Genomic DNA, 15889 nt, shown 5'->3' with positions numbered 1-15889 from the left:
TCAAATTGATGCGCCGCGGAACAAAATAGTTTAATAAGGAAGCGAATTGAGCAGATGAAAGCAAATGCAACGCGAATCCAAGCCCCATATAAATACGCCAAACAAAGTTGAAGGCCTGCGCGCCACTGCGGTAGGAAAATCAAGTGCGTATGTCGTGCATCATACGCGTTTGGCCTTTAAACACGAATTGAGCAGAGATTAACGATCGCGCGATAAACGAGTGGGACGCGTTTTAAACAATGTGTTGTCGAGCGCGGCGCGACATCAAATTTATTAATTGGCCGCGCATCAAATGAGCTTTCAAAGCCAATGATAGACTGGCAGCAATAGTAGAAATTCAAATAATTACTAGATTCCTTCAATCAAATAAAACATGTTTCGCTAATAACAAAGCAAGTTAAACATTACTTAAATTTCTACAAACGCGTAAAAATTTAAACGTGGTTTTTAATATTTAGAACATCATGGAAATTAACATCAAATAAGGAACATCAATAAGGAAATTGTTGCCTTTGTGTAACAAAATTCCGCATTTGTTTTATTTGTTTTTTTACTACTCACATGTCGAGACTAATTTGTCATTTGCCAACATCCTGTTCATACAAAAATGTCCCGTTCGCTTACCTGAAACAATAAAAGTAAGACAACGATTAGAATGATAAGTCGAATATAATTTATGAGCGCACAAAAATAGCGACAAACAAACAAAAAACAAGCAGGTTTTCCAAAACCCACAAACAATACCACATTATAAAATGATAGACAGCAGCGCGACAAGAACAAGACAAATATACGTTCGCAGTGTGTGGGTGAAAGTTTTATGGCGCTTTTTTTTAAACGTAAAAATTTCCGTTCCGAGTAATTAAAATACAATTACGTCGATTATAGGCTACACCAACCTTTGAACATGATTTATGCGAATAATAACGCCACACAAGTTATTTAACTATTTTTTAGTTTAGGTAATATAAATTGCAGAAAGGAAGAAAGTCGCTTTGATGAACATTTCCATCGGATTTGCGTAGAGTGGTTTTCCTAGCAAGAACAACGTCGACAACAACAACAGTAGCATGGCGTTAAGTGCCACTTCTTTTGGTCTTGTCCGGTGTTGTAACATTCACAAGTGTGTGCGATTCTCCAGTAAAGCCAACGGCGGCATTTCACCGCATCGACAACTCTCCTAACAAGCCGGCAAGAAGCAGCACAGCGCAACTTGACGACTTTGAAACGACCACAGCAAGAAAAGGGAAAAAGTCGCTGACCTAATCTCGTCTAGCGTTCAAAGTCAGTGCCCGTCAGTGCTAAAACCTCGACAAATAATAAAATATAAAGATGTGCGCGGAACACAAGAAAACATCCGCGCTAAACGGTCAGTTATTTTCTTTTTAATTACAAGCGACATTATTAGCGCGCGCGCGGCGCATGTTTGATCATTGCACAATCGCACAATCAAAACGAGCACAAGTGCCATGAGTAGCAATAGCAAAATAACACAAAACGTTAAACTGGCCACAGAGAGCTTCCTCAGTACTGCCAACACTTTCAACGCTCCAAACTATTCAGTAGCAAGAGTAGCACTCATTTGTATTTCGTACACGACTGGAAAAGATTGCGTACAGAAACGTCCAAGACGCGCGTCAGCTGGCACATGGCACACGATTCCAAGCATCAATGCCATCAGCAGAAAAGTCCGCAACGGTGCGCACGAAGAAGTTTCATTTCATAACGGCTCTAATGAGTAATAAAGAATTTTGCAACTACACGGACATCACAGGTGTTTCCTTGCTTGCAAACAATTAAAATCATACCACCAATGATGATATACTCTACAAATTCAACATTTTCAACGCGAAATAAAAGTGAGAGTATCGCATAAAACACGCACAAAACGTGTTTGTAAAAAAGGCAAAACGCGCCAAAGGAGGAAATTTCTCAAAACAGTGTGAAAGTTCTTTTCCTGTCTGCAGAGCGGCAACAAATATTGCTCGATACTGTTCGAAACACTCGAGAAACCATTAGCATTTTGTAACATTAGAAACACATTTCGGCCACCGCTGCGCAGACGCAAGATTACTTAATTACTTATATAACAAGTTACGACCAGACACCACGACCGTGTTCAAGATTTTTTCATGCTACGCTATTCATCTGGTGCTCATTTAAATGTTAAATTTTTCTTATTTGGCACTAGGTTTTTGGGTCGAGTAAAAACACCAAAAATATTACACACAACAATAATTTTAGTTGACATTCACCGAAAAATTTCAAAAGTAGTAATGGCGGGTGGTATCGCCGTCCATCTAGTGAAAGTGCAATAAACTTACGCAAGTTATTCACAAGAGTAATTACACTCTCAAGGTGCAAAAGACCACAACATTTTACATTGTACGCTGTGGTAATTGCACGTGTTGCAGCTGAATAATCAGCAATGTGCTGCGTTCAGCGCACAATCAAATCAAATTAGACACCGCGCGCACAAAAAAAGCTAAAACGTTAATTGCAGAGCACATGAGTTGCGCAAAAAAGCAGCTGCCAATAGACAAAAACAATTAACACGCGCGGCAATGACGAGGAGGTGGTTTTATTGCTGGATGGCGTCATTGCAAGAGAAAAAATATATCACAAGAGACATGTGTAAACACATAAATTAAGCGAGGATTTAGACAAAGAAATTAGCAAATTGTTGACGTGCGGATTCGTTTTACAAGAAAAAATAATCTTTGTTTTTGTTATGTATTGAAGTCAAGGACTTGAAAATAAAAATGTTTAAAAACGCAGGTCAGTGTACGTGTGTAATAGAAACACAATGTTTCACTATTACAATATATCATATTGGTCAGAGTAATGTTGTAAGTAGATTATTTGCTTGCTTTAATGAACACTAAGTGTACACCACCCACAAATGGCGCATGAAGTCGAAAGCAGCAATAAAAAAAACCACACACACACATAATGGTCAAGTCAAAACAAGCAAATTGTCTTATTATAGCTTGTTGTCTTCGCCAAAATAAACGCGCATTTAATTCGTTAATTGTCAATCGGCGTACATGCGTACGAAAACGGGCGCGTAGTACGCACAATAGGAAGCCATATATCAATTAAACTCAACGAAATAAATGCTTTGTGCTCAATTATTAGGTACAATACTAGTGCCGCACGCGGTGAATGGAAAAAAAATGTAAAAGCACAATGGAATTGATTTAATTTCACGAATTGAATGAAATTTGATGTACGGTCATTTTTAATTGCTAGCCTCGTAAAGCTTAAGTTCCATGCTCGCAAATGCCAAGCGGGCATAGTGCTCATAAATTCGCAAATCGCTCATAAATCCGTTAAATGTTCCAGAAACGCAATACATCCGTGTTGGGCATTTTAAGAGTATTTCGAGGAGTATGCACCACCAAACGCTTTTTCTTTGGTCGTAAACACGCGTTCGCAAACAGGAGCATGATGAAAATAAAAAAGCCTTGAAGTTTCGCATGATGATTTGCATGATTTGTGAAACACTTTCGTGTGACTTGAAAAATTAAGACGGAGTTGCGTTGCCGCACAGAACACGCAAATAATAAAGTTAACACAAAAACAACAACACGATATATACTATACTATACAAAGTCCTAAAAATATGTGTAATTCGTGAATAACTAAAATATTAAGGTCAAGTAGGAAATGCTACTCTGGCCCACCTTGACTGAATGCGCAACACACTAAAATCGAAAAAAAAACTGACAAGCGCAAACAACTACGCCTCGTCGTGCTGATACCGGCGATTCGACCGATAGGCAGCAATTAACAATTCACAGGTAACAATGTCTAGTCGAGTCGAATCATTCGGCGAGAACGGCGACAAACCGAAAAAATAAACTTTCGATTTCGGCGTGATATGCCGGTTTAAATTTACATTATCAATTTATTCACGCAGTCACGTTTATAGACTCAAAACATACTACAAAAAAAAATAATATCAACAAAATTATAGTTTCTAGTTAAAAACATTTAATTTTTATACGTTTCCTAGAGTAAATATTATCATGAATAAAACTGCATAACGATTGCACCATCAGCAATAAACCGCGACGTGTGTAAACAGCGCAAAATGTTTAAATTTTCTTCGGCGCAATTTGTGCACGCGTCGATTGCGTCAATTTCTTCGCGCATTTCATCTTGAAATGTAATCGATTGCGTAATACTTAAACGCTCCGAACGAGATGAAGCGAAAGAGCAGCTTTATTGCTCCGACGAGATAAAAATGCATCTCAAATGCTTGAAATCAAATAAACACTAGTGCGCACACGTTTTCCTCACTAGAGCATAAATAATTACTATACCGCGTCATTTATTTAATTTTCCACTCGTACAAAGTTGACCATTTATCATGCTGATTTCCTTTCGCGTAGAAAACAGTCGCTGCTACTTTAATCATACTAATTAAATCGACATTCTTTTTTTTTCTTTATTCATTCTAAAATATAATTGTATGTGAAAAAAGAATGAAATTATGAATCGTATGCATTGCCGTATTCGATTCCGTGCATAGAATTAGGTTAATTACAATTTTCTTGTGCTTTTTCGTTTTTTTCGCGTTTGCGTTTCATGTTTCAGCGCACAACACGCGCTGATTTCATTGCCGTTTTATGTCAGGCACGTAAAACTGTTCGGTTTTTATCGTTGCATCACGATGTGGTATGATATTTCCTAGCAGAATTATTATTGCCAATGATATTTTCTTTTAAATGTTTCTTTTCAAAGCGATTTACACGACAATCAAGCGTTTAGCGCTTGCTTGCCTAAATTCGGTATATTTTCGGGTTGAAAATCCCGTAACTCTCCATTCCGCCCCGCAATGTAGAAATCTACGTTCGAGCAGCTTTTTCCACACCGATTACCGCACGAAAGATTTACAACGTCGTTTCTACACACAGCGCACGGCGTAGATTTTATACCCCCAAAACACGAAGTCCTTCAGTGCTCCTTCTTCACGTATCGATCTAACAGCAGCGCACAGCATACAAGAAATAATATAAACGTCTCTCAAAACGTAGCGCAAAAAAAGTCCAAGGGAGTTGTAAAATGAGATTGATATTAAAACCAGAAACCTTGGTAAAATCTCGATAAACTAGATGAAAATTATTCATTTAATCGCAGAATCGACACAAATAAAAACGTTGACCTAGAGTTAAATCTAATACAACTAAAAAAGTAAAGAGCACATCGCCCACACGTCTGATTATGATTATGATTTCATTTCCACAACTATAAGCTGGTTATACAACATGAAATCGTCCAAAGCGAAATAAATAAATTATATGTCAGCTTAAAAATGTAAAACGAAGGTTCTTCTATATATGCACATTCAGCTCGTGTCGCGTGTCATTTTGTCGTTTATGATTAATAGAAACCAAGTTAGCGCAGTGTACAGTGTCCAAGAGACGGGCGCAAGTGACGCAAGTTCAAGTGGAATTAATTGCCAAGTCTGACGCAAGTTTAATTTAATTTTAAATTCGCCATCTGATTGTGATGTGCAGATGCAACCAGCAGCAAAGGACATTAATTACGAAGCAAACAAACTTAAAACTGTGTTTCACCACTTCAACTCTAATTAAAATCGAAATAATTGACAAGCAACCAAAGTACACACAGCTGTAATTGAAATATAAAAATTTTAGTACATCGTTGATTTAATGTCAAAGAGATGATGAAGACAAACATATAATACGTAACTATGTATAACAGTAAACATTGCGGCTGCAACTTCCACGTTCTGGCAGGATTTACTCTCTCTTATCAGTTAATTTATTATTTCCTCTATGCGCGTTCATTGTGCGTACGGTTTAATGTATGCAATAAACGACGAAATAAACAAATGTTACGTGCGGCAATCGTTAAAGTAATAGTATATAGTTTTATGAGCGCACATAATAATATTAATTATTTCGGTTTCAAACAGTTCGTAACAATTGCGATTCTTCTACTTTTAGCAAGTCGTAAAGCATCGGGTGCTAAGTTTAAATTATTCACTCTAATAATAATTTTAATAGACCTTCAAAAAATGAAAAATTCCTGCTTGCACAATTTCGGAAAAAATGTGTTTTTTGTTTGTTTAATGCGTGCGCTTATCACCTGAATGTGTAGTAAGGCACTGCAGTTATATCTTACAATACATATTCATGTTTATACACTGCGCGTACAGCGCGTTGTGTAATTTGTCGCAGACACGGAGAAAACAACAAAAAAACTCGAAATTGGAACAACGAACTCAAAGGGAACTTCTACACGGCAAACAATTTCGAAACAAGCTGCAAGCGCACACACTTTTCAACCCATTTTGAAAACACGACAGGAAGGCAGCTGTGGAAACCTATTCATACAACTCACGCATTCACTGCACTCGCTGATTACACATTACACATTAAAATGTTAGTGTAAATTATTTGATACGCGCAGAAGGAACAGCTATTGTAATATTTATTTAAAATAATTTTTTTGCTTACCAATGCCTTGCTTGTTAACCGGCTGCGGGCTGAGTTTAGCAATCCACCTGAGAAACCTACAAGCCGTGGTGGGCGATGCGCCACCGCCTCCGCCTCCACCGCCGCCACTCGCCGGCGGCCGGCATGCGGGCGGTGGCGTCTGCAGAATCTGCGTGGGCCCCTCCGAGCCGGGCAACGGCCGGTAGCGACTATACGGTGACATCCAAAGCCACTATCACATAGTAGGTAAAAATATATCCTTCTTCAACTGTTAACCACCCCGCGTGTACAAGAAATAAAATCAAACTTTACCACACGCGAAATACAAAAGCACACAAACAGATTATACAATATAATCGATCGATTTATCTGTTGAATTTAAATTCTCACGTCACCCACGAGTATTGTGTAGAACCGTGAAGATGTAGGAGAGCTACAAACGGAATCACCTGTTGCGCCTCCGCACCACTTAGTTGTGAACGACCGCGCGCAGTGTGTTTGCGCGAGGTGCGCGAACGAGAACGAAAACGCCGACTGACGGCAGAGCGCAAAGCGCAAACCGGCGGTGGGCTAGCGGTACCGAACCCACCAACAACCAGACCAAACCAACGACGACGACGACGACGACGTCGACGCAACACAAAGTGGAGTGGCGTGCGCAGCACGCTCTTTCGCACTTTCTAAAATCGTCCGCATATATCGCAATTCGCAATATACACATTTTATTATTAACGCAATAATTCATAAAGAACCAAAACACAACACATCACCAATTTTCCGCGCAGCCTTGAAAATTTATTTTTGAATTTTCGCTTAATTACGAAAGAAAAAGTGCGAACTTTAACAGTTCACGCGTGTGTTAATTCCGAAGGTGAAAATAATTATAGCAATGTGTCGATAAACAGCTCGGGCGTCATTAACGTTTCGTTCCTGCGCGTTCATGCGTGCTAACTGCAAGAACAAATTATTCTATTTTACATCCAACACTCAAATTGAATCGGTGTGACTTTAGATTTTTATTTGAAGAAAACTTCAAACATTTCCAAATTAAACTTTGTTTTACAACCAACGACGCAAATTACTTCCCGATATTAATGGCTTATTAATAGTCTGCAACGCAAGTGTGGAGCACTTTTCAAGCCAAAAAATTTGCGCCCATACATTAACGTCATCTCGCTCAGCGGCAGCGCGTATTTTTTCGCGTACAATTTTCATCAAGCAACTCATCTCATTAAATATGCGCAAACTAAAATTAAAACTTCTATTTGCCGACAGTTTGGAAAATATTTGCGAAAATCATTCGCACGTCAGCAGCGCGCGATAATGCGTGGTAATTGTAACTTTTCGCGTTGTCTCCATGGGAAAACGCGTGGCGCGCCAGCAATTCGCGTGCAATGTTGATCGATAGTTCCGTTACGCAACTCTCAATTCGTGTACGCGTCTCGGAGACTCGACAGAGATCCAATACTTTTCTAGTTCTGCGATCGCGCACAACTTTATATGGCACGCACATTGATTTTAACGTCTTTGCAGCTAGTCAAACTGGAATCGCTACGAAACGGGCGAAACAAGCGTTTTTCATTTCGATGGCCGTGCCAAATACATCGCACACAAGCCATCTACGATTGCGATCGATGTACGCAAACGTAAAAATGTCCGAGTACTTAAAGAACGGCATAAAAAAGGCGCAGAAACACAGAAAAACGCAATAAAATTTTCAGTTTTATTACGCGACTACAATGTTTCCAATGCAGTTAACACCGCCGTTTGAACTTCGAGTTGATTCGTTTTCGGAAATCTTTAAATATTTAATATAAATATTCGGAATACTCTAAGCGTCCAGCTGCTGCACACCATAAATATTTATGAATTGAACCAAATTACAACTCATCGTAAATTCAGCGCGCGATGGAAAAACCCTAGGCACGCAGCGTTAAATAATAAACTTGAATGAATCTTGTCCATCGTGCAATTTCTGCGAAAACGCGATTGTTGGGTTGGGGTCTATTGTTGTGTACGCCGGCAGCAATGTGCAACGTGCAATGTTGCACGCTGGTATGCTAGCCAAAGTTTGTTTTCGAACAGCAACACGCCGAACTGCTAGGCTGCTCTCTCAAATCTTTAGGGCCCGCACAGGTAGACAGATAATAACAACTCTACTACAACTACAGACGGGCCGAAAGCGATGCCAGACAGATTCAGGCAACTGTTGCAAGCGGGTGAATACAAGAAAACGTTGAAGCGGACCTTTGAACATCTGCAAGGCCGAAGAATTCTAATTGCCAAATTTGTTGCCGAAATCAAAGGTAACCATCTCTGTGCACTTGCTTCAAGCTTTCCAGTTTTCAAACGAGCATTTAATCACCAAATACATTATGAAACGACATTTATTTTTTGTTTTATATTAATGATATTCTCTTTACCAATTGAAAAAAGTCAACCGAATTTAAAAAATAATAATTTCCTGTATATAATTTTTTAACCGGAATATATATTCCGCACATTTATTATTTTTTAAACTCACAAATAAATTACTATTAATGAAATGTAAAGAAAACTTTGAAACGCAATATGCAATTTTGCACAAGTGAAAACATTTCCATATTTTACTTTATATATTCAAGTGCGGTACAAAATTAAAGCGTGTTATGTCTGCGTAGAGAAAACACGCGGAAAAGCAGTGCCACTAGATGGAAAATTATTACTTTGCACACGGTAGCGTTCCACTACTGTTTTAGTTATATTACGCTGTATTATTATTAAATAGCGACTCCGAATGTTCACTATTCGTGAACAATGAATTCGCAAACGCAGCAAAAAATAAATCCTACATAAACAATCACACGCAAATACCAAGTGTTTCCTAAACTGTAAACCAACGCCAAGAGTTATATTTATAACCCGTAACTTTCTTTTCGACAACACTCGTTACATGGAAATACATTACGTTTAATAACTCCATTCGCAACCGTCGACGATGAGCCAAGGACAAAACCAAATTGAATAGCATTGTCGTGTCAACATACGTTACGATAATTATACATTCACATTATTCACGAGCAGCTATTATTCGATCAAATAATGAATGAAAATTTAAAATACCTTGTTACAGCGTGCACCAAACTTGGAATTCATGAATAAAGTGGTAGCAAAAAGTCGAAACTCACCTGAAACAAAATAAAAAAACACATATTAAATTCAAGCCACTAGAGCAAGGTAAAACGAAACAATTTTTTCCTTTTCATTGGAGAGAAATACAAACGCATTATATCACATTGTATCGCACAGTGAATTGTTGCCTTGCTGAGTAATTTATGTTTTTATTAAGAAAAACGTTCTTATTGTTACAAATGTGGGCATAAATGTGTCATGTTGGAGTAAATGTCACAAACGTAAAAAAAACACGCATGATAACGTGAGACCTATAAATTAAAAGAAACAAAACAAAAACTAACAAAAATAACGTGTAGAAAGAACTACAACGCAACTATTCAATGAAACATAAAACACGCAGAATGTAAATTTGTAAATTCGCCAGTTTTGAGCGTGAATGAAGTAAAAATAACCCAAATATTTGGCAGTGATAATCGTGCGCACATAATTTCGCTATCTTTCCAACGTTTTCAGTCCTTAAAACAAGTCAAGCCATTGAGTGTACGTAATGACGATGTACTTTCCCCAACATAAACAAGACATTAAACCCTTCGTAGAGTATTAAAACGTCGCAAAAATATCGCCTCGGTATATTTGCATGTGTGCGTGGGCGAGTATAAGCTATAGATGTGTATATTGTCCTCAAAATAGCGCAGCAATACACAGCGTTGCGTTGACAAAGCGGAAGTGCCACCATCCCACGCAGGTCTACAGACTAGATTCTCCGGACTACATCACACGTGCACGTGCAGGTAGTCCCACTAGAATATGCCACCCTCAACGCACACATTCACCGCAAACGAGAAGAAATGCCCGGCGCATCCACCAACGTTCGATGTTTTATTAAAATATATCGATTGACGGTTTTATGCCTGCTGTAGCAGAGGCACTCTCATAGCCAGAGGGTGAAAGTAGAAGAAAAAAACCGCAATATAAGGTGTGTGTGTGTATCTTGTGTCCTGTGTCCAGACTTCTTTACATACAAAATTGAAACAGACGGCACAAACAACATCTCGTGGTGCAAAAATATAAATTTTTCAACAGATATTTGCCTTGTCATTCGATATACCTTATATAAAATGAGCAACAGTCAGAATACGACATTAATCAAGCGCTTTTTATTGTACCTCCGTATCTTGTGTGCCGAACGAGGGCAAATTACATCCGCAATTCCGCGCCGGGCAAATCCTCTCCTTCCGCTAGATTCGCATCCTTGCCATTCCTATGCAGACGTAGAAATTCAATGCACCGCCGGAATTTGCGACAGTTATCTACGACGAGCAAAGTAGGTACAAATGAATTTCGAACAAATGTCGAAGGCGCGCGCGCGCGGAAATCGTGTGCAGCGTGCGGCTCGTGATCGAATCGGCGTAGCCTAATTGAAATTTCTCCACCGACGAAGCGTAATTGCCCATTCGTATCGATTTTGCATCATTGTAATGTTTCCATTACTCAAATTATAATTTTATTCTCGTGTACCAAGAAGATTCCAATCTATTTTAGTCATTGGAAACACAAAAACGGAGAAGTATAAGCTTAAATGTCCTTAATGACTGCTTTCCGAAGATGATTAACATCTATTTTAGCATTTAATTTGCATCTCAGACAATGCCGCGTGCCCAAAAACAAGACAATGAATGATAATTATTTTTAGCGTACTTAGCATCCACCTAGCGTTCTTCTTTTAACCTTGTCGGATAAGGAATAGCGCACAAAGAAAGTTTCACTCGCAAATATTCAATGTCGATGAGAAATACAATGCAGAAAACGAACAAAAAATTACAGTAAAACAAGAAAACAAGCGAAAGAAGCCAGATAAAACAAAAAGATGTGCAAAAAGTCTACAAAAGAAAGTGTGAGTCTAGCGAGGCAAAAAGTACAGAGAAAATAATAAAGTAAAATACAATTGAATCCAATAAAGTTGCCGAAGGGTCAGACGACATTGATCCTACTCGCACATTGCAAAGTTGAAATTTTCTCAGCGTAGCAAAGTTTTCAATTCGTCTACGAGCAGGACATCGACTGTCCGTCCATCTGTCTGTCTGTTCGCCAATGTCGTTACCGACGCCGCGTCGCGGAACTGCCGCTTATTCAAAATAACCGTAATGATCATTAGGCCGTGTCTTTGCCGTGCGCATCGAGTGTGGCAATGCTAAAATTGCTCGCACTTAACAACAAAACACAAAAACGTACAACTTTTAACACTAATCTAAAGTTTCAAGTAATATACCACAAAAGTTAACTACACGTCCGCTTTGTTTCGTTCCAGCGCTTGGTAATTATACTAAAATTTAAACAAATTACACCAAACCAAGCAGAAGTTTTATAAATTCGTAATCTAGGCAACTTTAAATGCAAATACGAAGCGAATTGATTAAACAGTCATTAAAGACTCGTCGTTGACGTAGAAATCGATGAAATTTATTTATGAAAAAAAGAAACAAGAACATCAACTACACCCACACACATTAGATGATCGGGGGAGGCGCAGTGTGGCTTGGCGTGCGTTGCCGCCCTGAACTCTGGAATATCGAAAGTCTATTTATAAACGAAAGCGAGGCACATTTAAGCGCGCTAGTGGTGCCAGACTTTTCTCTCTGTTGAACAAATCGATCAGCGCAAAAGCTCCAACTTCAATTTGCAATCGCAATGTAATCAATTATATGCATATGCATCATCTTCAGCCAACTTGGCAAAGGCAGAAGGCTAAAAGAACGAGTGTAATTAATGGTTTCGTTCATTTTTATGGATGCACAGCATGCACAATGCTCGTTATGCCAAAGAAACGGAAATTAATAAAGTCAAGTAGAAATTATTTAGTACAATTTGTGTCCAAAAATACTTTTATCAACAACCATAACCAATATGGAGGTATCCTCTATAATTTCGTACACAACGCCAACGCCTAAAACCACCTGGAATTGGAAACTTGGAACTTTCCAATTTCTCGCCACCCCCACCACTATTTGCGGGTCGCCCGAAGAAAAAATGACATCTCACGCGAGCAAACGTCTCAATCGTGCCTCGTCGTCCAACAAAACAATCGCAGGCCACTAGATTACTCTTTTCTCTCCCAGTATATAGAATATATCGATAAAACAATTATGGATAACATGTTCTTGAAATGAAAGCAAATTACTTCGGGTCAATATCTGTGTTATTATTTGCTCAATTCAATCTTTATCAAAACTACGTTGTCACGACAACCATAAACAAACAAAAAGCACCTACATACACGTAAAATCCTAATTAATTACCAGCATGTTTACTCACTGGTCCGATGTGCTCCGTAAACTTCGCCCTCGCAATTATTAGCCGATTTTACGTGCACGTCAACCGCCTCGATAAAAAAGTGCAAAATATATCACACATAAATATTTTAGTTATGCTATAGTACATACCTACTAGCATACGGTTAGTTCAAGAAGCGGAAATTTTTGAAATAAATCATACACATACCCACAGCGTAAAAAAGTTCTACTTGACATGCACCGGCGCAAAAAAGCGCATTAGCGTCTACAAGTTTTGTCGCCATTCATGAAACAATGAAGCCCCTAACCGTTAAAAGCCAACGTCACCCGACGCCGTTATAATTTCATCCTGCGACATACGCCACAGCAGCAGTGCAACCAACGCTAATGCTTCTATAATTCTCATTTTTCCATACGTCGCACATAAAATCCCAGAAATTTAAGAGCTGAAGTAAAATTAAACGTAAACTGACTACAGCATCATAAATTTTAAACTGGAAAAATAATCACAAATTTGTCGACTTGTGAAGAGGCCGTCGACATCACGCACAACTTCATCCCTAAAACGCAGCAGCGCGACGTGCGCGTCTAGGCAAGAATATAAACAAGAAAGCATCTCTCGACGATTTCACGATATCCCGCTTATCCTAGGGAAAATTGCCCTCGCCCGCGCCGCACCAGCATACTAACAATTTCATGGTAAATCGATACGAGTGAATGACAACACCACACTCATACACGCGCAGACACGTCGCGACATCCTCCATTACTTCTTTCATTACACTCACGTCTCTCATAGACTCTCCGTGCATCAAATGTAAGTGGTGTTTTGTCCTCTTTGCGAAAAAGTTTACGATCAGTGCCGCGAAGGCCAACAACGGTATTACAAACTCACCAAAAGGTCAAAATCAGCATCGGCAGACTGCGTCTGCGAGGAGGAAAACGGAAATAGGAAATACTTTCGTAGGAAACGAGTAAACAAATCACAAGTTTCCCCGTGCATTGCGTGCGTGTTTACGGAGAGGAGTCATTATGGTGTTGCTCTTCCGGCCGAGGATAATAAAGGATGTTGCTGCGGTTTAGTCAAACCCAAAGTTTGGTACTTTGCGCTAAAACCATCTCCACTACTTTGTTGCTCGCTGTAATCGTTAATCGCGATAGTAAATCGAAATAGTTATCGAAACTGTTCGACTGTATAAATGGTACGTAAGTACCTCCTTGTAGTTCATACACAATGAACACAGATAATTGCCTAGAACATTTTCAAAACCTTCCGAAACTATTCGCTAACGTCGTATCCCAGATTTATTTTTGCCATCGGTTCGTATTTCAATTCACGTGAAAATATAAATCAAAGCAAACAATTTGCATCCTGCTGTTACGTTCCTCGTAAAACGCGTCGCTGATGTCGCAAATAAAATTGCTACGCTTGTAACGCAATAAAACTAGTTTCGAGCGTAAACAAAGTGCGTCTTGTGTTTTGTTTAATTCGACGCGTATAGAAACTAGACAACAAAGCAACGCGCGTGTCGTAATATCGCTCCACAAGTTCGTTATATATATGTGTGGGTTTGTGTGCGTGCGCTAAAGACTCTTCAATTCCGCAGTTATATAGGTCAAAGTCGTGTCAGAGTGTCGGTACAGACTGCACTTACGTGCGCACGAACGCAATGCAACAAAGCAACGCGCACCAATCGAAGCCCCCCATCGACTGACGTCATTGCGCCGGCACAATGTACACAATCTTATTGTTTATTGCTACAGGTTTCACAATGATGACGACGACGAGAAGCACCATCACTTTGATAAACACACAAAAAAAAAACATTAACAACGAATGGAGTAGTATTTTTTTTAGTTTTCATCCTCTGCAAAACTTCCTTGTTGTTTGTCGCGCTCTCGTGAGTGCTCATCGTATAGACATTCACTCCACATCCCGGAAGTGAACATAAGTCACACAAAGATGCGCACAAGAAGTGAACAAAAAAAAATAAAACAACAACGACAAAAGCGCTATGCGCCCAATTTGCCTTCTTAATTAATTAATTAATTAAAAACTACACGTAGATATAATATAGCGGTGGGTGGCATAAAAACACGTGTACAATGGCAAACTTTGGCGTATCTAATAATCAAAATGGCCGCGAGTGGAAAAAACTTACGTCAAACTGGAAAATTTCACAATTTCGGAAAAACAATTTCTGAAATCCACCAATTTCCAGTAATTTACAACATAAATGTGTTAATAATTATATGAATGCTTATAATATCCTACAAACTGACGTCAACGTACTTGCAAAATAACTCTAATAAATATTTAAACAATTTTTTAGTACTATACACCCAGCAAAGTCACCTTGTAATTTGAAATTACAGTAAAATCAAATTTTTAACGAAACACACATGTGCGCACAAAACAGCTGCGTGCAATTTAATGTCTATTGACCCGTTCAAGAGTCGATAAAAAGCGATTCCGTTGGACGCTGGCGCGCGCGCTTTTCCCGCCTCGCTCGTTTCAAAGTACCGAAGATGGCACCGCGATGAGTAACGCGCCATCGCCGATGACAACCGGCGACGTCATCGCCGCGTCTTCAACGCGGAACAAGGATCAGAAGTTAAATAAACTCAGCGCATATACATACGCTTACGAGGTGTAATTAAGGTTAAAGGCTCTTCATTTCACTAATACTCTGCGCTCGCGGCCGGCATCCAAACGACGAATTAACAAGCCGTGCACGATAGCGCACTCAGTCACAAAGCGCGCAAGAGAACACGAAAGTGTTGCAGCAATAATACACTCAATGATGCAACACACACGTGCATTAGTCAACAAATGACAAAATGCAGAGCCTTATCTCAGCCTGCTGAGGAAGTCAACTACCGAAACGTGCAGTGTTAATTTGTCTAAACATTTAAAAACACTTAGATAAGATAATCTCACGAGAAAATAAATTGTGAAACAAGTAACTTCAACTCAAGGAAAGGAAAAAAAGTAAAACTACTGAATACAAGAAT

The 15889-nt window shown here is 39.1% G+C and overlaps 1 protein-coding gene across 6 annotated transcripts in view; it reads right to left on the bottom strand.

The window, feature by feature from the left end:
• The window catches only part of LOC135794654 (serine/threonine-protein kinase tricornered), a 40013-nt gene that overhangs the window by 19418 nt on the left and 4706 nt on the right, over window positions 1–15889 (bottom strand). Inside the window, exon 3 of one of the 6 annotated variants that reach the window (XM_065305992.1) lies at window positions 562–624. The exons of the other annotated variants lie outside the window; for them this stretch is intronic. Coding sequence (XP_065162064.1) covers window positions 562–624 — 63 coding nt within the window. The remainder of the gene's footprint in view (window positions 1–561; window positions 625–15889) is intronic. 6 annotated transcript variants of the gene reach the window in all.

The sequence above is a fragment of the Atheta coriaria genome, unplaced genomic scaffold, assembly GCF_025399875.1.
Source record: "Atheta coriaria isolate IRGN ID8LTWV9N9 unplaced genomic scaffold, Caltech_Dcor_3.1 hic_scaffold_6_pilon, whole genome shotgun sequence".
Classification (NCBI taxonomy): domain Eukaryota; kingdom Metazoa; phylum Arthropoda; class Insecta; order Coleoptera; family Staphylinidae; genus Dalotia; species Dalotia coriaria.
This window is presented reverse-complemented; position numbering and strand designations above follow the sequence as displayed.